Genomic DNA, 22,104 nt, shown 5'->3' with positions numbered 1-22,104 from the left:
CCGCCCCCTAGTGGATACCCATTTTTATTACCGCCCCCTAGTGGATTCCCATTTTTATTACCGCCCCCTAGTGGATACCCATTTTTATTACCGCCCCCTAGTGGATTCCCATTTTTATTACCGCCCCCTAGGGGATACCCATTTTTATTACCGACCCCTAGTGGATACCCATTTTTATTACCGCCCCCTAGTGGATACCCATTTTTATTACCGCCCCCTAGTGGATACCCATTTTTATTACTGCCCCCTAGTGGATACCCATTTTTATTACTGTCCCTAGTGGATACCCATTTTTATTACTGCCCCCTAGTGGATACCCATTTTTATTAAAGCCCCCTAGTGGATACCCATTTTTATTACTGCCCCCTAGTGGATACCCATTTTTATTACTGCCCCCTAGTGGATACCCATTTTTATTACCGCCCCCTAGTGGATACCCATTTTTATTACCGCCCCCTAGTGGATATCTATTTTTATTACCACCCCCTAGTAGATACCTATTTTTATTACCGCCCCCTAGTGGATACCCATTTTTATTACCGCCCCCTAGTGGATTCCCATTTTTATTACCGCTCCCTAGTGGATACCCATTTTTATTACCGCCCCCTAGTGGATTCCCATTTTTATTATTGCCCCCTAATCGATATCTATTTTTATTACCGCCCCCTAGTGGATACCCATTTTTATTACCACCCCCTAGTGGATACCTATCTTTATTACTGCCCCCTAGTGGATATCCATTTTTATTACTGTCCCCTAGTGGATACCCATTTTTATTACCGCCCCCTAGTGGATACCCATTTTTATTACCGTCCCCTAGTGGATACCCATTTTTATTACCGCCCCCTAGTGGATACCCATTTTTATTACCGCCCCCTAGTGGATACCCATTTTTATTACCGCCCCCTAGTGGATACCCATTTTTATTACTGCCCCCTAGTGGATACCCATTTTTATTACCGCCCCCTAGTGGATACCCATTTTTATTACTGCCCCCTAGCACAAAAAGTGGCATTTGCTGTAAAATTTTAGTTTTTTTTCTCTGTAAACATTTTCGGTTGGGGGGGTTTGAATAACTGGGGTATATAAAGTCACTGCAGGTAAGGGAAGGACCGGGGGGTACTGTAGTACATCTGCACTAAAAATGTGACTTTTTAAAAAGTCGCAATTGATGACTCGGCAGAAAACTTCTAGAAAACAAAAAATCCACCCACAATAACAGACACATATAAAGCAGACTTTAAAATAAAGGCACAAAGCACCAAAATCTAGGGGGAGAAAGAAAGCATAAAAGCAATAATGAATCGGGTCCTAAATGTACAGAGCCTGATCGTCATAGCTCTGTACACCGTCTAGTGGCCATTCTTGGGTACTGCAGTCCAATGAATAGAAACTGAACCGCAGTACCTAAGAATGGCCACTGCACAGTGCACAGCGCTGTGGTGTCACGGATGTGAACACTGTGCGCGGCCAGTATGCAGTGAGCTCCCCCTAGTGGTGTCTGCAGGTAGCCGTTTTGCCAATATCACAGCAGGTAAAGGAAGCAGGTTCAGCGTCGGGACTGTCTCATACCACAGACCCGCAGCATATTTGTAAAAGCCGCTTTTTTTTAATCTTTGCGGCTAATAATAAGTCAAATACTATATGAGCATTAATGGATTCTTCTTCATTCTGTATTATTTCCATTACAGAGATGCTGCAAATGCTGCCAGCTGGGTAAGGAGGCCCAGGCACGGGGTGAATCCTGCGAGCAGATGTTCCTGGGCTACCAGTGCAGCCTGGTGTTCAGAGCCTGCTGTGTAAAGCAGGAGGGCAGCGATGCCCCCAACCAGGATGAAGGTGCAATAATCTACATAACATGCTAAAAATAAAAAGAGGCATCATTGCCAGACGGAACTAAAATACATATTTTTATTCCCAAAGCCAACAAACCTTTAGGTCCCAACACGGATAATGAAGACCCCTCCTTGAATGACAGATGCAGAGGTGAGAAATTTTAAAGGGACGAGTCCATTTTTTAAGAAATGGGCATTTTCGGATAGAGCTTGCAAATTCAAGCAATTTTGCAATTTACTGCCTGTTAAAATTTTCAGCCGTTCTCGAGATATTAACACTTTTCTTTTGTTTACAACGCGTTGCCTTGGAGACCGACCACCGCTGCTAGACAGCGGAACATGAGCAGAGCTTACAAGGTTTTGGTTATTGAACTTTTAAGCCTTGTTTTGAAGCTGGCCAGCATCCCTGGAGCTCGCTGTTACTCCCTAGCTTCGGCACAGAGCTTAGAAGCTGGACAGCAGCGGTGGTCGGTCTCCTAGGCAACGAGCTATAGACAACAAAAAAGTGTTAATATCTCAAGAACGGCTGTAAATTTTAACAAACAATAAATTGCAAAAGTGCTTCTTTTTACGATCTCTATCCAACAAGGTATTCATGTATGAAAACGGAAATACCCCTTTAATTTTGTAACCTTCAAAGACAATGAAGCAGACCGTGAAATAATGATGCTTTTCTACCTGTAGGTGGCGGACGGTGTTCCCAGCAGTGCAGAGATACCGGAAGCAGTGTCATCTGTTCCTGTTATGCCGGTTACCAGCTCCAACCTGATGGAGTCACCTGCAATGGTATCAGTTTTATGAATGTGCGTCGATATAATCCAAACCGACTGCAAGGATGTACTATATCTCCATCATCCAGCACCGCAGTGCTGTGCATGTCTATAGACTCTTTTTCATTTACTCTTGTAATATAAAACCTTCCAGCCACTTGGGTCGATTCCAATTGCTCCGGTATTTAACCTGGGGTCAGCGAAGAGGGTGGGGGGTTCTGAAGACATGTTGGACGGGGTCCAGGTATCTTCATTTCCCAGAGGCGCTATTTACATATTTTTTACATCTGCTTTTCTCATTGCTTGCATTGTGTGGTCCTAGAGGATTAACCTCTTCATTACATTATCTTGGTAAATAATACTTTCATACATCTGAAAAACCTAATACAACCATATAGTGCCCAGATAATACACCCGTATAATACTTTCATACATCTGCAAAACCTAATACAAACATATAGTGCCCAGATAAGACACCTGTATAGTACTTCCATACAGCTACAAAACCTAATACAACCATATAGTGCCCAGATAATACAGCCGTATAATACTTTCATACATCTATAAAACCTAATACAACCATATAGTGCCCAGATAATACACCCGTATAATAATTCCATACATCTACAAAACCTAATACAAATACATAGTTCCCAGACAAGACACCTGTATAATACTTCCATACAACTACAAAACCTAATACAACCATATAGTGCCCAGATAATACACCCGTATAATACTTTCATACATCTGCAAAACCTAATACAACCATATAGTGCCCAGATAATACACCCGTATGTTTGCTATACTTGCTACACGATATTGAAATTCACTGTACAAATAATATCACCATACAATCCTTAAATAATACTTTCCTACTGAATCCCATGCCTAATACTACTATATATAATTCTTATATAATGTTGCATACATTGCCTATTTAGTTCCTAAATAAAATTACCAAAAATAAGTACAGTACAGTCCCTAAGCTATACTTCTCTACAATATCAAATACTGCTATATAATGCTTACGTAATACCGCCATATATTTTCCCACTCAATACGGCCATACAGTACCCAAACAATACTAGCGCATAGTCCCTAAGCTATACTTCTCTACAATATCCAATATCTAATACTCCTATATAATGATCTCGTTATGCCACCATATATTTGCCCACACAACACTGCCAAATAATACCACCGTACAATATTAAAATAATACGTTCCTGCAGTATTCAATATCTAATACTACACTAAATGACCACATAACATTACCATTTTTTTCTCATCCAAATAATGCCAAATAATGCTCATATAATGCCCCCCTATAATATCCAAGGTCTATGCTACTAGATAGTGCTCATATAATGCTACCATATATTTTGAACATAATACCGCCTTTCAGTGACCATATCATAATACGTACATAATACAGCCATCTATTTCCCACATAATACCGCCATCCAGTGCCAAATAACTCCACCTTACAACCTAAAAGATAGATTGCCACAGTATGCAACATCGATCACTAATGTGCTCACAGAATAATACCAAATATTTCCCACACAATACTGCCATTCGCTGTCTAAATACCACCACCATACAGCCACGAATAAAACTTCCTTTTAGGGTCTGATATTAAATACTACCATATAGTGTCCACATAATATTAGCAAATGTTTCCCACACATTATTGGTATTCAGTGCTCAAATAATACCGCCATTCAATCGCTAATTAGTACTTTCATAAGAATTCTATGTCTAATTCTATTATATAATGCTTGCATAATATTGCCATATATTTCCTATACAATATTGCTATTCAGTACCTAAATAATACTGGTAAACAATCCCTAAATAATCCTTCTCTGCAGTATTTAATATCTAATACTACACTAAAATAGCCACGTAATAGTGCCACATATTTCTCATACAATACTGCTATTCAGTGTCCAAATAATACCGCCTTACAATGCTGAAATATTTCCCTACACTATCCAGTAGGGAGAGCTATCATATATTGCTCGCCTAATACTACCGTGTATTTCCCACATAATACTGCCATTCAGTGCCCAAATAATTCTAACCTACCGCCCCAAAATAAAACTTCTCCACAATGTTCAGTATAAAAATGCTACCATATAGTGTCCATATGATATTGCCAAATATTTAACACATGATTCTAACATTCAGTGCCCAAATAATACCGTCGTATAAGGTCTGAATATTAATTCTCTGTAGTATCCATGATCTAATACTACATTAAAATGGCCACATAATAGCGCCATATATTTCTTATACAATACTGCTAATCAGTGCCCATTAAATATCGCTATAAAATACATAAATATTATATTACAGTATTACATTACAGTATCCAATGCAGAAAAAAGGACCATATAGTGCCCACGTAACACTGCGTTATATTTCCCATACGCTACTGCCATTCAGTGCCCAAATAAAACTGCCCTTTAATGATGAAATAATACCGCCATACAATGCCTATGTAATATTTCTACATAATGTCCATTATCTAATGCTACATTAAAATGACCGCATAATAGTACCATTTTTTATACAATACTGCTAATCTGTGCCCATATAATACCGCCATACAATACATAAATAATATATCACAGTATCCAATATAAAAGCGGATCATATAGTGCCCACGTAACCCTGCATTATATTTCCCATACAATACTGCCATCCAATGCCCAAAAATAATACCGCCATACAATGCCTAAATAGATAATGAGTTCTTTCCATCTACGCAGATATAAATGAATGCATCGCGCAAGCGCACAACTGTAAGGTGGGGCAGAGATGCATCAACCTACCCGGATCCTTCCGCTGTCAGAGAGAAGCCAACTGCGGCACCGGCTACGAGCTCACCGATGATAACAACTGTATAGGTATATGGGGAGAGGGAGGTCGGTCTACCATTTACAATTTCATCCATAGTAAAGCCTTTATCACACTGCCCCCTGGTGGCAAGAGTCATTATCTCTATTCCGCGATGCATTGCCGCCCTCTAGTGGCTATGGACCGGAACTGACTCTTACAAAAATAACCCCCAAAAAGTTGTATTTTGTGATTTGCAGATATTGATGAGTGCACCACCGGGATCCACAACTGTCTCCCAACCTTCAATTGCCAGAATACGCCCGGATCTTTCCGCTGTCGCCCTAAAGTGCAGTGCAGCACTGGGTTTATTCAGGATGCACTGGGAAATTGCATTGGTAAGATCACACAGGCGCTTTTTGGATCGCCGGGCATTTGTTGGCTGTTAACTACTATCCTGCATGGTGAGGAGGATCCTAGACCTGCCACCGATTGACCCATCGAAACCGAATTATCTCAAAAGTCCTGCATGAATCAAAAGGGGTTGGTGAACTGGCTACCTAGAAACCCCCAGATCCGCCCCCCTACTGTGATGCCTCCTGCTGACTCCACAACAGCTCCCCAGATATCATGCCCAAAGCTTGACTTGGTTTCCTTTCTTGCTAAGTGGCAAGGGAAATGTGTGGTGTCATCCTCAGCAGCAAAACAGTGCTTAGTGACCTACAGCAAAAGAAGTGGGGGGAGGCTCCTGCTGCAGCTAGTTGCCTTACTTACCTCCTGTAAGTGGGACTGTAACTAGCCCATTTTTAGGTCTCATACAGTAAAGTCAGGGAACTAGTTGCCCCTCTCACCGCCTATAATCAGGATTATAACCGGCCCATTCTTAGGTCTTCTACAGCAAAGAAGTGGGGGGAGGCTCCTGCTGCAGCAAGTTGCCTTACTTACAGTGGGGAAAAAAAGTATTTAGTCAGTCAGCAATAGTGCAAGTTCCACCACTTAAAAAGATGAGAGGCGTCTGTAATTTACATCATAGGTAGACCTCAACTATGGGAGACAAACTGAGAAAAAAAAATCCAGAAAATCACATTGTCTGTTTTTTTTCATTTTATTTGCATATTATGGTGGAAAATAAGTATTTGGTCAGAAACAAAATTTCATCTCAATACTTTGTGATATATCCTTTGTTGGCAATGACAGAGGTCAAACGTTTTCTGTAAGTCTTCACAAGGTTGCCACACACTGTTGTTGGTATGTTGGCCCATTCCTCCATGCAGATCTCCTCTAGAGCAGTGATGTTTTTGGCTTTTCGCTTGGCAACACGGACTTTCAACTCCCTCCAAAGGTTTTCTATAGGGTTGAGATCTGGAGACTGGCTAGGCCACTCCAGGACCTTGAAATGCTTCTTACGAAGCCACTCCTTCGTTGCCCTGGCGGTGTGCTTTGGATCATTGTCATGTTGAAAGACCCAGCCACGTTTCATCTTCAATGCCCTTGCTGATGGAAGGAGGTTTGCACTCAAAATCTCACGATACATGGCCCCATTCATTCTTTCATGTACCCGGATCAGTCGTCCTGGCCCCTTTGCAGAGAAACAGCCCCAAAGCATGATGTTTCCACCACCATGCTTTACAGTAGGTATGGTGTTTGATGGATGCAACTCAGTATTCTTTTTCCTCCAAACACGACAAGTTGTGTTTCTACCAAACAGTTCCAGTTTGGTTTCATCAGACCATAGGACATTCTCCCAAAACTCCTCTGGATCATCCAAATGCTCTCTAGCAAACTTCAGACGGGCCCGGACATGTACAGGCTTAAGCAGTGGGACACGTCTGGCACTGCAGGATCTGAGTCCATGGTGGCGTAGTGTGTTACTTATGGTAGGCCTTGTTACATTGGTCCCAGCTCTCTGCAGTTCATTCACTAGGTCCCCCCGCGTGTTTCTGGGATTTTTGCTCACCGTTCTTGTGATCATTCTGACCCCACGGGGTGGGATTTTGCGTGGAGCACCAGATCGAGGGAGATTATCAGTGGTCTTGTATGTCTTCCATTTTCTAATTATTGCTCCCACAGTTGATTTCTTCACTCCAAGCTGGTTGGCTATTGCAGATTCAGTCTTCCCAGCCTGGTGCAGGGCTACAATTTTGTTTCTGGTGTCCTTTGACAGCTCTTTGATCTTCACCATAGTGGAGTTTGGAGTCAGACTGTTTGAGGGTGTGCACAGGTGTCTTTTTATACTGATAACAAGTTTAAACAGGTGCCATTACTACAGGTAATGAGTGGAGGAAAGAGGAGACTCTTAAAGAAGAAGTTACAGGTCTGTGAGAGCCAGAAATCTTGATTGCTTGTTTCTGACCAAATACTTATTTTCCACCATAATATGCAAATAAAATGAAAAAAAAACAGACAATGTGATTTTCTGGATTTTTTTTTCTCAGTTTGTCTCCCATAGTTGAGGTCTACCTATGATGTAAATTACAGACGCCTCTCATCTTTTTAAGTGGTGGAACTTGCACTATTGCTGACTGACTAAATACTTTTTTGCCCCACTGTACCTCCTGTAAGTGGGACTATAGCTAGCAAATTCTTAGATCTCATAAAGCAAAGTCAGGGGAGGCAGCTACTGGAACTAGTTGCCTTTCTCACCGCCTGTAATCAAGACTATAACCGGCCCCTTCTTAGGTCTCCTACAGCAAAGAAGAGGGGGGAGGCTCCTGCTGCAGCTAGCTGTCTTACTCACCTTCTAGAAGTGAGACTATAACCGGCTCATTCTTAGGTCTCCTATAGCAAAGAAGAGGGGGGAGGATCCTGCTGCAGCTAGTTTCCTTACCTCCTGTAAGTGGGACTATAATTAGCCCATTCTTAGGTCTCATACAGTAAAGTCAGGGGAGGCATCTGCTGGAACTAGTTCCCCTCTTCTCACCACCTATAATCGGGATTATAACCGGCTCATTCTTAGGTCTCCTACAGCAGAGAAGTGGGGGGAGGCTCCTGCTGCAGCTAGCTGTCTTTCTCATCTCCTGTAAGTGGGACCATAACTGATCCATTCTTAGGTCTCCTACAGCAGAGAAGTGGGGGAGGCTCCTGCCGCAGCTAGCTGTCTTACTCACCTCCTGTAAGTGAGACTATAACTGGTTCATTCTTAGGTCTCCTACAGCAGAGAAGTGGGGGAGGCTCCTGCCGCAGCTAGCTGTCTTACTCACCTCCTGTAAGTGAGACTATAACTGGTTCATTCTTAGGTCTCCTACAGCAAAAAAAAATTGGGGGGAGGCTCCTGCTGCAATAATTGCCTGTTACAGTGACTATAACCGGCTTATTCTCAAGATTGTTGAGGGATCCCAGCGGTCAGACCTACTGTATATGATTGAAAAGCCCCATTAACCCTCTATTGCCCTGTGTTTTTTTCTCTCCAGATATTAATGAATGTGTCAGCAACAGTGCGCCCTGTCCCCCGGGTCAGACCTGTATCAACACGGAAGGCTCCTACACCTGTCAGCGGCACGTGGTCAACTGTGGACGAGGGTATCACCTAAATGCCGATGGAACAAAATGTGAAGGTAGGGGGTGCCCTTTTTTTTTCCTTGCATGCAAGCAGTGGCCATATGGGGGGTTCCAAAATCTCCTTTGTGCAGTGAGGTTTGATGGTCGCACATGCTCACTACTGCTGCATTCTCGGAATTGGTGGTGGTCTCAGCAGCCGGGACCCCAGAAATCATACATTTATCACCCGTCCTGTCTTGGTCCAGAATCCATATCTACAGTATTTACCTTACGAAAGATTGTTCAGACTGGATAAAATTGCACCAAACACTCAGCTGTGAAAAGTCTTAACCTCTAGGCGGCTCCATTCGGTGACCACAAGCAAAGATCTTGGCAATGCTGCATCCAAATGAATTTAATAATGCAGACTTCCCTGGTGTTAATTTTAGATATAAATGAGTGTTCCAGCATCCAGAACCCGTGTGGAGAGGGGCACACTTGTCTAAATGTGCCCGGATCGTATCGATGCGAATGCCGAGCTGGATATCACTTCGACACCCTGAACAGATTGTGTGTTGGTGAGTGAGTCGCTTAATCCACCAGGACTATAGGAAAAAATATATCTATATGTATATACTAGAAGAGAGGGAGGAGGGGGATGCAGCTGCAGGGTCTCAGCTTCTGCCTATGAGATCTATGCTGTGAATGGAGGAGGGAGATGCAGCTGCAGGGTCTCAGCTTCTGCCTATGAGATCTATGTTGTGAATGGAGGAGGGAGATGCAGTTGCAGTGTCTCAGCTTCTGCCTATGAGATCTATGCTGTGAATGGAGGAGGGAGATGCAGCTGCAGTGTCTCAGCTTCTGCCTATGAGATCTATGTTGTGAATGGAGGAGGGAGTGCAGCTGCAGTGTCTCTGCTTCTGCCTAGAAGATCTATGCTGTGAATGAAGGAGGGAGATGAAGCTGCAGTGTCTCAGCTTCTGCCTATGAGATCTATGTTGTGAATGGAGGAGGGAGATGCAGCTGCAATGTCTCTGCTTCTGCCTATGAGATCTATGTTGTGAATGGAGGAGGGAGATGAAGCTGCAGTGTCTCTGCTTCTGCCTAGAAGATCTATGCTGTGAATGGAGGAGGGAGATGCAGCTGCAGTGTCTCAGCTTCTGCCTATGAGATCTATGCTGTGAATGGAGGAGGGAGATGAAGCTGCAGTGTCTCTGCTTCTGCCTAGAAGATCTATGCTGTGAATGGAGTGCAGCTGCAGTGTCTCTGCTTCTGCCTAGAAGATCTATGCTGTGAATGGAGGAGGGAGATGCAGCTGCAGTGTCTCAGCTTCTGCCTATGAGATCTATGCTGTAAACGGAGGAGGGAGATGCAGTTGCAGTGTCTCAGCTTCTGCCTATGAGATCTATGTTGTGAATGGAGGAGGGAGATGCAACTGCAGTGTCTCAGCTTCTGCCTATGAGATCTATGCTGTGAATGGAGGAGGGAGATGAAGCAGCAGTGTCTCTGCTTCTGCCTATGAGATCTATGCTGTGAACGGAGGAGGGAGATGCAGTTGCAGTGTCTCAGCTTCTGCCTATGAGATCTATGCTGTGAATGGAGGAGGGAGATGAAGCAGCAGTGTCTCTGCTTCTGCCTATGAGATCTATGTTGTGAATGGAGGAGGGAGATGCAGCTGCAGTGTCTCAGCTTCTGCCTATGAGATCTATGCTGTGAATGGAGGAGGGAGATGAAGCAGCAGTGTCTCTGCTTCTGCCTATGAGATCTATGCTGTGAACGGAGGAGGGAGATGCAGCTGCAGTGTCTCAGCTTCTGCCTATGAGATTTTTGTTGTGAATGGAGGAGGGAGATGCAGCTGCAATGTCTCTGCTTCTGCCTATGAGATCTATGCTGTGAATGGAGGAGGGAGATGAAGCAGCAGTGTCTCTGCTTCTGCCTAGAAGATCTATGCTGTGAATGGAAGAGGGAGATGCAGTTGCAGTGTCTCAGCTTCTGCCTAGAAGACCTATGTTGTGAATGGAGGAGGGAGATGCAGCTGCAGTGTCTCAGCTTCTGCCTATGAGATTTTTGTTGTGAGTGGAGGAGGGAGATGAAGCTGCAGTCTCTCTCCTGCTTATGAGGTTTATGCTGTGAGAGGAAAGAGGGGGATGCAGCTGCAGTCTCCCAGCTTCTCCCAATGAGATTTCATCTGTGAGAGGGAGGAGGGAGACGCAGCTGCAGTCTCTCAGCTTCTGCCTATGAAATCTATGCCATAAATGGAGGAGAAGATGAAGCTGCAGTCTTTTAGCTTTTGCTTATAAGATCTATGTTGTGAATGGAGGAGGGAGATGCAGCTGCAGTCTCTCAGCTTCTACCTATGATATTTATGCTGTGAAGGGAGGAAAGGGATGAAGCTGTGTTCTTTCAGCAGCTGTCTAATAGATTAATACTGTGTGAGTGAGAAGGGAGATGCAGCTGCAGCCTCTCAGCTTCTGCCTGTGATATTTATGCTGTGAGAGGGGAGAGAGAGGTGCATGCAGTATAACACTGTTCTGTATTCCAGATATTAACGAGTGCAGAGGATACTCGGGTCGTGTCTGCGCCCACAAGTGTGAAAACACCGATGGCTCCTTCTACTGCAGTTGTTCCACGGGCTTCAAATTGGCCTTGGATGGTCGAAATTGTGAAGGTGGGTGCTGAAGGAAGGTGCTCATCTGGTCTATAGCAGGCAGAGAAGTGGGGGGAGGCTCCTGCTGCAGCCACTTGTCCTGTGTACAGCCAGAGACCAGTCTGTTACGTTTTTTTCTTGTTTATTCTTTAGATGTGGATGAATGTGGCAGCAATCCCTGCAGCCAGGAGTGCGCCAACGTCTACGGCTCCTATCAGTGCTACTGTCGCCGAGGCTATCAGCTGAGCGATGTGGACGGAATCACATGTGAAGGTAAATTAATATTTCCTGATGCTTCCTGTGGCTGAACTGCTAGGGACCTAATCCAAGTCTGTGCAGCACATGGAGGCAGTATATTGTACAGCAGAGAGCTATTGTTTATTACAGTGGCATTAGACTTTTAATGAAAGATGTACTGAGAACAAACAATGTATTCAAGATTCATTATCTATAAATTTCATATCTATCTATTATCTACCTATCCTGATGATTACTATTATCCCCTGTATAGATATTGATGAGTGCGCTCTCCCCACCGGTGGACACATATGTTCCTACCGTTGCAACAATGTCCCCGGCAGCTTCCGCTGCACCTGTCCCCCTACCGGATACACACTGGCCCCTAATGGCAGAAACTGTCAAGGTATGTAGAAGGGCAAGAAACCTCAGAAAGAATCAGTAGAAGAATTCAGTACAGACTACACTGTATATATTACTGGGCAGTATATACTCCTCTTACATATGATCTCTTCCCTTACCCAGATGTGGATGAGTGTGTCACCGGGACGCACAACTGCTCCGGTTCTGAGACTTGCTTCAATGTCCAGGGAGGATACAAGTGCCTGCTATTCGAATGTCCCAAGAATTACCGCAAGGCGATAGAGACGTAAGTAAAATCCATCGTGTCCGGCGGATTTTAGCTGATCCAAGTAGACACATGCGATTGATGTAGTTGTACGGAAACTCACAAGGAAGGCGATGGATGCTGGCTAGGGAAGGGCCAAGTATTTTTCTAACTTACTACTACTTTTCCGAGAGTGCGTGCAACCAATCAAATCATGAGAATGTAGACAGCGGCGGGAGAAGAGTGTGTTGGTTTTGTATGGGGCAGTGACCTGTCCACTTATTTTGGTTACATTAGGGATTACTTGTTTTTTTTTCAGAAGAGAATAGAAATCACTGCTGCAAATTTTAGCTTGGGGGACTACATGTCCCAGGATGCCTTGTCCAGGCCGCACCGAGTGACGTTAGAAGCCAAAGCTCTTTAACCGATACCATAAAATGCTGGAGAGTGCGGATGTAGGAGTACGGCACAGGAGAGCCTGCGCACCAGCGCTCGCGTCGCAGGCAGCAGCGGGTAACCTCCAGCTGACTGCAGGGAGCAGCAGATATCACCCTTATTGGGGTTTGCTGGTATCTGTAGTCCTCTTTCCTATTCCCCCGGTTCTTTCATTTTATTGTTTAAGAGGCCGCACTTGCGTATATACAGTATATTCTATACGTGCTTCACTTCCAGTTCTCTAGGCCAAGCGTCACGCCAAGCCATCTCTCAGGCATATAGAACACCTAACTCATCTGGCAGACCTAAAAAAATAAATAAAAAAATACTTACATACATTATTAGAGAGAGAGAGAGAGATTTTGACTTATATCTGAAAAAAAAAGATATTAATAATATTAAAACTAAAAGGAAAAAAAAAATTATATATATATAACACCCAACTCCATTGGCAAATCTGAAAACGAAAAGAAAAAAAAAAATCGGACAAATCAAAAGAAAAATAAATAAATGAAAATTAAAAAGGAAAAAAGATATATATTTTTTTTCTTCTTTGTCTTCTTTTAAAAAATTTTTTCTTCAGATTTACATTCAAAATTATGGGATATATACATAAATGTAAATAAATAAAAAAAAAATTAAATTAAAATTATATATATATATATATATATATAATTTGGATACATTTGGGTACGACCCGGCCTGAGGAGGGGATGGGATTTTATAAACCCCTCCCCCACGCCCCCCCCCCGCAGGGCTCTGGACGCGTCCTGCGAATCTTCTTGATTCCATTGTATCTTTTCCTGTCTTCTACTCCATTCACATCCAAAGCTTCCCCCCAAAATAATACCGCTCTTATCCGCTACATGCCCTCGAGCCTCACCGCTGCCCTCTGCTGACTCATTGTCTGTATAGCGCTTAGAAGTTAGTAGCTTTGTGATTGCAGCTCTGGATGTGAGTGGAGAGTTAGAATGTTTTTTGGACTTTTTTTTTTTTGGGGGGGGGACATGTGACCTGTAATATAAGTGTAGAACCAGTATTCCGATGGCTTGAGCTGCTTTATTCTGGGCCGCCCTGACGGGTGGTCCCTTCTGCTCCGCTGCCCCGCTCGCTTCGCCCGCACTAACTCTTCTCTTCTCTTGTCTCTCACTTTTCTTGCAGCCGCTGCGAGCGCTTGCCTTGTTTTGACCCTGAGTGCCAGAGCCAACCCCTGAGAATTACCTATCACCACCTCTCCTTCCCCACCAACATCCCCGTCCCCACCGACATTTTCCGCATGGGCCCCTCTCATGCTCTTCCTGGCGATAACATTCAGCTCTCCATAACCAGCGGGAACGAGAAGGGTTATTTCGTCACCAAAAACGTGAACTCGCACAGCGGCCTCGTGGCTGTCCAGCAGCCAATCACAGAGCCCCAGGACTTCCTCCTAATTATCCAGATGGATCTCATTCGACATGGGACCTTGAATACGTTTATAGCCAAACTGCACGTCTTTGTCACAGCAGAGCTCTGAAGCCTCCCGCGCTCCGCGTCTCATCCTCATGATTATTTTTTTTTTATTATTATTTTAATTTTTTTTTACGTTTTTTTTTTTACAGATTCAATAAAGTTGACTTTGTTGCATGTGGTTGTTGGTCTGGTTTGGGAAAAATGCAAAGATCTTTTGTTATTCCTCCTGGAATTGTCGAAAAAAATAAAGTGATAGAGGGGTGTCACTATTCCCAGATATATGAGCAGGGTGTTCCCCTTCGAATTATGTACAGTTTCTCTGTTGTTCCTCCTGGAAATGTAAAAATAAATAAATAAATAAAGTACAGTTCCTCTGTTTTTCCTCCTGGAAATATATAAAAAATAAATAAAGTACAGTTCCTCTGTTTTTCCTCCTGGAAATATATATATATAAAAAAAATAAAGTACAGTTCCTCTGTTTTTCATCCTGGAAATGTTAAAAAAATAAAGTGATAAGGGGTGTCACTATTCCCAGATATATGAGCAGGGTGTTCCCCTTTGAATTATGCACATTTCCTTTGTTATTTTTCCTGGAAATGTAAAAAAAAAATAAAATACAGTTCCTCTAGTTCTCCTCCTGGAAATGTTTAAAAAAATAAAGTGATAAAGGGGTGTCACTATTCCCAGATATATGAGCAGGGTATTCCCCTTCGAATTATGCACAGTTCCTTTGTTATTTTTTCTGGAAATGTAAAAAAAAAAAAAAAAGTACAGTTCCTCTGTTGTTCCTCCTGGAAATGTAAAAAATAGAGAATTAAAGGGCTGTCACCATTCCCAAATATATAGACAGGGTGTTTCCTTTGGCATTATAAATTGTACAGTTCCTCTCTTATTCCTCCTGGAAATGTAAAAAATAAAGTGATAAAAGGGTTTCACTATTCCCAAATACATCAGCAGGGTGTTCCCCTTCGAATTATGTACATTTCCGTTGTTATTCCTCCTGGAAAAGTTATGTGACCACCTACATGCATGTCAACTGTCCTGAATTTGCTGGGATTTTTCCAAATTTTCAGAAAGGATCGCTGCTTCCTATAGGTGGCACTAGAGGTCTAGTCCACACTTTGCATATTTAATTTCCCAGAGGAGTATACATAGCCTATAAGTCTCCTCATTCTGACATGCCAGGCTTGGCATGTCATTCTCCACAAGGAGAAATGTTAGCCCTTAGACCCCAGTCCAGAGCCTCTAACTGTGCCAAATCAGTCGTATGGCAAGGCTCGATAAAGGGTCACTTTTAGGATCACTGCTTCCAATAGGTGGCGCTAGCGTTCTAGTCCTCATCCTCTCTGGAGAGGCAATTTGCATATTTCATTTCCTAGAGGAGCATTGTATGGCCTATAAGTCTCCTCACTCTGACATATCAGGCTTGGCATGTCAATCTCTGCTAGGAGAAACGTTTCCCCTTGGACCTCAGAAACAGTCCAGAATTTAGGGCCAACCCTTGCCTAAAAGTGGTGGTCCATGGGGGGTCAGAGCATTCCCAGGAAGGTCAGGGGATTTTTGGGGGGAACTCAGGGTCCCTTTTCCCCCCAACATTCTGTTGGTATCTATGCCCCTATAGAGGAATTTTGATCATCAACTACATTATCCAAAAAATAGGGATGGCATAAATAAGTCATTTTTAGCAATTTGATGATTTTTCAAGGGTCTATATATGAGAGAGAAGGGACATACTCCTTAAAGGGGTCTTCCACAGGATATGTCGTAAAATGTCTGTTAATTGAGGGAGGCTCGCTCACCTGTAGGCCCACCATAGATTAGGAGAATTGAGGCCTATGGGTCTAGTGCGGCCTGTCAGGGAGCCCTATGTCCAAACTGGTGCGTGGCAAAAAAGTGTAGTAGTCACCCATGACAACCAATCAGGTCACTAATTTCATTTTCCAAAGGGCCTCGGAATAGTGAGCGCTGGGATCATATTTGGTTGCTATGGGTGACGGCTCGTAGATACAAGACTAAGAGTTCCCAACAGACTTCCAATATAGACCTCATTATTCAGGCTTCTGAGTGGTGTATATAGAAGATGATGGCGCCACTGATTGGGGCGGTCATTATTATGGGGCACTGATTATAGCTGCCTGTGTAATGGGGCACTGATTGTGGCTGTCATTGTTATGGGGTCCTGGCTATGGCTGTTATTACGGGGCACTGATTGTAGCTGTTAATGTTACGGGGCACTGATTGTGGCTGTGATTATTATGGGGCACTGACCGTGGCTGTCAATGTTATCAGGCACTGACTGTGGCTGTCATTGTTATGGGGCACTGACTGTGGCTGTCATTGTTATGGGGCACTGACTGTGGATGTCATTGTTATGGGGCAGATTGTGGCTGTCATTGTTATGGGGCACTGACTGTGGCTGTCATTGTTATGGGGCAGATTGTGGCTGTCATTGTTATGGGGCACTGACTATGGCTGTCATTATTGTGGGGCACTGATTGTAGCTGCTAATGTTATGAGGAACTGACTGTGGCTGTCATTGTTATGGGGGCACTGACTGTGGCTGTGAATGTTATGGGGGCACTGACTGGGGATGTCCATGTTATGGGGGCACTGACTGGGGATGTCCATGTTATGGGGGCACTGACTGGGGCTATCAATGTTATGGGGCACTGACAGGGGCTGTCAGTGTTATGGGGGCACTGACTGGGGATGTCCATGTTATGGAGATACTGATTGTGGCTGTCATTGTTATGGGGGCACTGACTGTGGCTGTCATTGTTATGGGGCAGATTGTGGCTGTCATTGTTATGGGGCACTGATTGTGGCTGTCAATGTTATCGGGCACTGACTATGGCTGTCATTATTGTGGGGCACTGATTGTAGCTGCTAATGTTATGAACTGACTGTGGCTGTCATTGTTATGGGGGCACTGACTGGGGATGTCCATGTTATGGGGGCACTGACTGGGGCTATCAGTGTTATGGGGGCACTGACTGGGGATGTCCATGTTATGGGGGCACTGACTGGGGATGTCCATGTTATGGGGGCACTGACTGGGGCTATCAATGTTATGGGGCACTGACAGGGGCTGTCAGTGTTATGGGGGCACTGACTGTGCCTGTCATTATTATGGGGGCACTGACTAGGACTGTCAGTGTTATGGGGCACTGACTGGGGCTATCAATGTTATGGGGGCACTGACAGGGGCTGTCAGTGTTATGGGGCACTGGGGATGTCCATGTTATGGAGATACTGACTGTGGCTGTCAATGCTATGGGGCACTGACTGTGCCTGTCATTAATATGGGGGCACTGACTAGGACTGTCAATGTTATGGGGCACTGACTATGACCATGCCACAATTTCTAACATGTTTATTACTATAATATGGGTCATGCCTGACATTTCCTTCTGCTTCCACATTCTAGATATGAGAGATCAGACAACAGCCGCTGTATTAAATCCTGCAAACCGAACGACTTCAGCTGCATAACAGATCCCGTCCACTCCATATCCAACACTGTCCTTTCTCTGCCCACTTCTCGGGAATTCAGTCGTCCAGAAGGTGAGCTCGCTGATTTGTCTTGTGCATCCATACATTTAGAGGAGAAACGCTACGGGCCTAACATGTCCGGACAACAGGCCAGTAGTTGTAGTGAGGTCTTAAGTGCAGACATAAACAGTTAGCACACTGAGCGGCAGTGTGAAATGCTGAATCAGTGGAAGTGTTGGGTCAGCATTAGTGAGTCTCGCCAAGCTTCACTTGATGTTTGGAGGGTGGGTTGTTTGTGCTGCGAAGAGGATTGCTGACAGAAACAGACAACAGCAAGAAACCTAGATAATAGGCCAGCAATTGTCTATTGGAATGCCACCCCAGGAAACTAGTTAGTGCTACAGAGGAGCATGTAAGACGACCTATGCATCATTGCAGTGGTTGTAGTCTCAGCCATGAGAAACAGATGTCCTCCGGCCAGATAAAGGTTCCTGTGTGAGAAATTACTGAGTGTGTAGGGTAACAAGTATGCATGACCTATTACCCTATTACAGGGTACCGTACCACTGCCAAGAGTGGTGACCATAAGAAGGTGCCATGACCAGCAATGTGGACTGTGAAGGAGACAAAGAGATTGTGTTTGTGTGAAGGAAGTGCTGCTGAAGTGATTGCCAGCAGTCTGTCATAAGACACATTTATGTGTAGTTCTCAGAACCAGAACAGATGAAAAAGTTTGTTGCAGCCAACCAGATGTCAGCTGATGATACACCTTGGCCAGAATCCCCACACGTTACATTACTTGGGGGGGTTGCCAACTAAGGGTACCTATCGACCTATGGCTGGCCCTCAGTGTAGTTCTCTTTCACATTTCCTTCTTATAACAAACCTAACCTGTTGTCTCTCCGCAGAGATTATCTTCCTCCGCGCCGTGACTCCTGCATATTCACCTGGCCCTCAGCCTGACATTATATTTCATATCACGGAGGGAAATGTAAGAGACTCTTTTGATATCCAAAAACGTTATATGGATGGAAACATAGTCGGTAAGTACTGTTTCCCTTCCACCAAGATGATTAACGGGCATTTCCTACAAAAGTCTAGATAAACCACAATTAAAGGCACGGTCATGATCAGGTTATTGTCACCGATTGGGCTTCTCTAACTTCTGGTAATCAGCTACAGTGACCACTACTGGTGAAATGTAGTATTACACATGATTTTTTTTTGTCAGGCTGATAAAATGCCACTCAGCCAATTCTTATTTATCTGAGACCTACAACAGCTGAATGGAGCAGGAGGACCGCTTTTTAATTTAATGGAGTCATTCATCCCCCACTCCCCACCCCCATGTCTCATCTGTAAATTTGTGGTATGGAAAATATATAGTACGTAGTATCTGCTTCTAGATTGTGAAGGCAAGTCTCCCTAGTAAAAGCAAACTTTGGTCCAATTAGATTAGGGAACATTCTCTACCATTAATTTAAACCTTGTACAGAGCTGTAGTCCCTTTGGGACAGGAGTGAGGGGACCACAGCCAGGATCTGGGACAAGTGCGTAACAGGAGTGACCATACTGTAGGTGAAGAGTGTGCCGCTACAGGGATTAGTGTCTTATGTGTGAAATTGATGAAGGCACTGAGAGTAAAAACCAGCAGTGACCAGAGTGAGAGCGATCCGTATGTGAACTGAAAAAAGGAGGAGACTCCTGAAGAAGAGTATGAGCGAAACGCTGGATGCCGGATGAAGCCCTGAATTGTGTGTTTGGTCACTGCCTATTCCAAGAACTGAAAAGACGTTAAGTAATGCTTATGGCTGAGCGTCATATCAAGTAAAGTTACCACTGACCAAACACTGTCTCATGTTGGCATTACGCCACCCCAAGAGCAGAATCCTTAACCAAGGCCCTCCTGTAAATTATACTGAGGTTGTGTCACGATGTGACTGACCCTGCGTGACGCGACCCGACGATCGGTTGGTCACAAAACCAACAAAGACAAACAAGGGGACACCGGGGACACAATTACAACGGTGGGCCCTGCAATAGGGAACGGGGAAATGGACACCTCCTGCACTCTCCTAAGGATGTGCCCTGAACTCTCCTGACGTTTCCTATACAGGTTCTTTCAACCTGTCGCCGAACAGGATACCTGGGTTCCTCACTTGCCCTGCACCTATCCCTTACTAGGGAACTGGCAAGTGCGGACACTGGTCCCACTGCTACACTAATAAGACACCAAGGAAAGAAAACAGACAGGGAAAAAACAAACTACACTTAGCTTCCTCTGCAGTCATGCACCGGACCGCAGAGTAAGGCACCCCAACACAACTTCCAGCAGAATCACCACTGCTCCAGAAAGCTCCTCTCTTCAGCAGCATCACCACTGCTCCAGATAATCTGAACCACCTCTGCACCAGGTAGGACCAGTCTTCACAACAGTATGTTTCCAAAGGACCTGTTGTTATGGTCAGCAGAACGCACCTAATAAAAATAATACCAGGTGCGTTCGCCGCCCGGGGTCCACCGTGCAGTAGATGACAAGACCGCTGCTGCACAATGGCAGATACTCCAATGAGTGAAGTAGTGCGCTCGGGTTAACGTCACCCGAGCAGCTAAGGCCGGCTCTGTTCACGCACAGAAAACCTTTTAACAAATAAATACAGAAACGCTGGCCTTGTTAAACGCACAAGGTAACCAGCGGGGGCATCGCAACCGCGAACGCCAGTGGACTGCTAAGCGCAGCGCGGCAGAACTGCTAAGCGCAGGCGCGGCGGTAACTCACGCCGCTAGACGACGGTGCCGACAGGCGGACACCGACGGGCGCTAGTGCTAGGTGCGGTAGCACAGTGGCAAATAGCTAGCCACTACCTGGAGCTGACTATACACACTCTGTCACCACTCGTAATATCAGAGGGTAGGGGTTTCAGAATAAGTCATCCACCAGAACATGCATCCATCACAATTCACACATAGCATAGTGGGTCTACACTAGCGCATGGCCGAGCCGCCATGCGGGCTTTTTATAGCCATGCGCTTCCGGGACCTTCCAGTAACCTGGGAAGAACCAATCAGATCCGACGCAGGACCTGGACCTGTGACCCCTGCTCTCCACTGAGAGGACAAGTTGCGGGCATGCCCAGTAGCACGGCACGAGGACTTAGCCTCTGGAGCGGTTCTCTGCAGAGCAGGTTGCGCTACCATTGCTGCACCAGAGGTGGCAGCAACATCCAGACTCACAGAACGAGTCTGGGCAGAATGCCTGGCTCGCCGTGATTGCTGAGCAGGAGTCCGAGTGGTCGGAGCAGAATGGGGGACCACGGGATGTCTGGCTCTGGATTCCCGCTGTGCAGCGTCAGGAATCCGACGCCTAACACCTGTATTACCAACAGTCAGCCGGTGTACCAGGTGACCTTATATAGGAAGATGGGAGTGGCCTCCATCTGCTGACTAACTAAACACGTAGTAGCACCAGGGGGCAAAAACCCACCAACAGACTAACTAAACTTGTAGTAACACCAGTGGCCACTGGGGGGGGGGGCAAAAAACTAATATTAACCCCCAATGGCCTGAAAGGAAAAACGTTTATATAAGAGAATCCAGAATCTGACACAGATCCAAACATGGATCGTGACAGGTTGCTGCCTGCCATGCCAGTTTGGTGCACCTCTTACATTGGTATCAGTACTTCCTTGAGGCCACAATCTCTGTTCTATGCTACACCACTTTATGCTCCTTCCCCATCTTCCTGTGTGGCCTGTTTCTTGCCCCTTGAATGTGAGATCGGTCTTTGTCTCATGATTTCATGTCCCACATAAGAAATCTTGTGGAAGCACTGCTTCCTTAGGAGATGTCTGGAGGTTCTTGTTGACCCTAGGAAATTTTCTATCTCTTCCAGGAATTCCCCCAGAGTAGCTGAGCAAATATTCTTTAAATAGGGGAAATAAATAATACCGCCACTTTGTGCTAAATAGTAGTACAAACTCACATGATGCTACAAAATAGTGCCAAACTAAGCCTAAATGATACCATGGCAAGATGGTGGCATCTTCATAACTTCCAAGACTCTTTGGTGTATTGTAATAAGCTTATAATTTACAGTGGGTGCCTATATTATCCTACATGGTGTGACAACATCTTACTCTGAGCTCAAAAAGCCATACGGCTATTATAACCAACCTTATAACCACACAGGGGGAAACATTTGTTTGCACCCGAGGCCTTCATAAATACAATTACTAATCGACACGGAGGTTAAAGTTCATGTTTTGGCTACCAGAGGATGGATAAATGTCCTTTCTTCTTAGCCAAAGT

General features: G+C 44.7%; 1 protein-coding gene across 2 annotated transcripts in view; it reads left to right on the top strand.

Moving 5' to 3' along the window:
• FBLN1 (fibulin 1) overlaps positions 1 to 22,104 on the top strand; it is a 73,759-nt gene that overhangs the window by 39,165 nt on the left and 12,490 nt on the right. Inside the window, exons 4-16 of one of the 2 annotated variants that reach the window (XM_073567660.1) lie at positions 1,692 to 1,839; positions 1,924 to 1,986; positions 2,520 to 2,621; positions 5,386 to 5,523; positions 5,713 to 5,850; positions 8,863 to 9,006; positions 9,379 to 9,507; positions 11,472 to 11,597; positions 11,730 to 11,849; positions 12,088 to 12,219; positions 12,339 to 12,462; positions 17,732 to 17,868; positions 18,705 to 18,839. In XM_073567660.1, coding sequence (XP_073423761.1) covers positions 1,692 to 1,839; positions 1,924 to 1,986; positions 2,520 to 2,621; positions 5,386 to 5,523; positions 5,713 to 5,850; positions 8,863 to 9,006; positions 9,379 to 9,507; positions 11,472 to 11,597; positions 11,730 to 11,849; positions 12,088 to 12,219; positions 12,339 to 12,462; positions 17,732 to 17,868; positions 18,705 to 18,839 — 1,636 coding nt within the window. Of the gene's footprint in view, positions 1 to 1,691; positions 1,840 to 1,923; positions 1,987 to 2,519; positions 2,622 to 5,385; positions 5,524 to 5,712; positions 5,851 to 8,862; positions 9,007 to 9,378; positions 9,508 to 11,471; positions 11,598 to 11,729; positions 11,850 to 12,087; positions 12,220 to 12,338; positions 12,463 to 14,016; positions 14,667 to 17,731; positions 17,869 to 18,704; positions 18,840 to 22,104 lie in introns of those variants that run through there. The other variant, XM_073567661.1, reaches the window with a different exon arrangement.

The sequence above is a fragment of the Dendrobates tinctorius genome, unplaced genomic scaffold (genome assembly GCF_039654945.1).
Source record: "Dendrobates tinctorius isolate UK_male_01 unplaced genomic scaffold, ASM3965494v1 ptg000020l, whole genome shotgun sequence".
In the NCBI taxonomy this organism is placed as follows: domain Eukaryota; kingdom Metazoa; phylum Chordata; class Amphibia; order Anura; family Dendrobatidae; genus Dendrobates; species Dendrobates tinctorius.
This window is presented reverse-complemented; position numbering and strand designations above follow the sequence as displayed.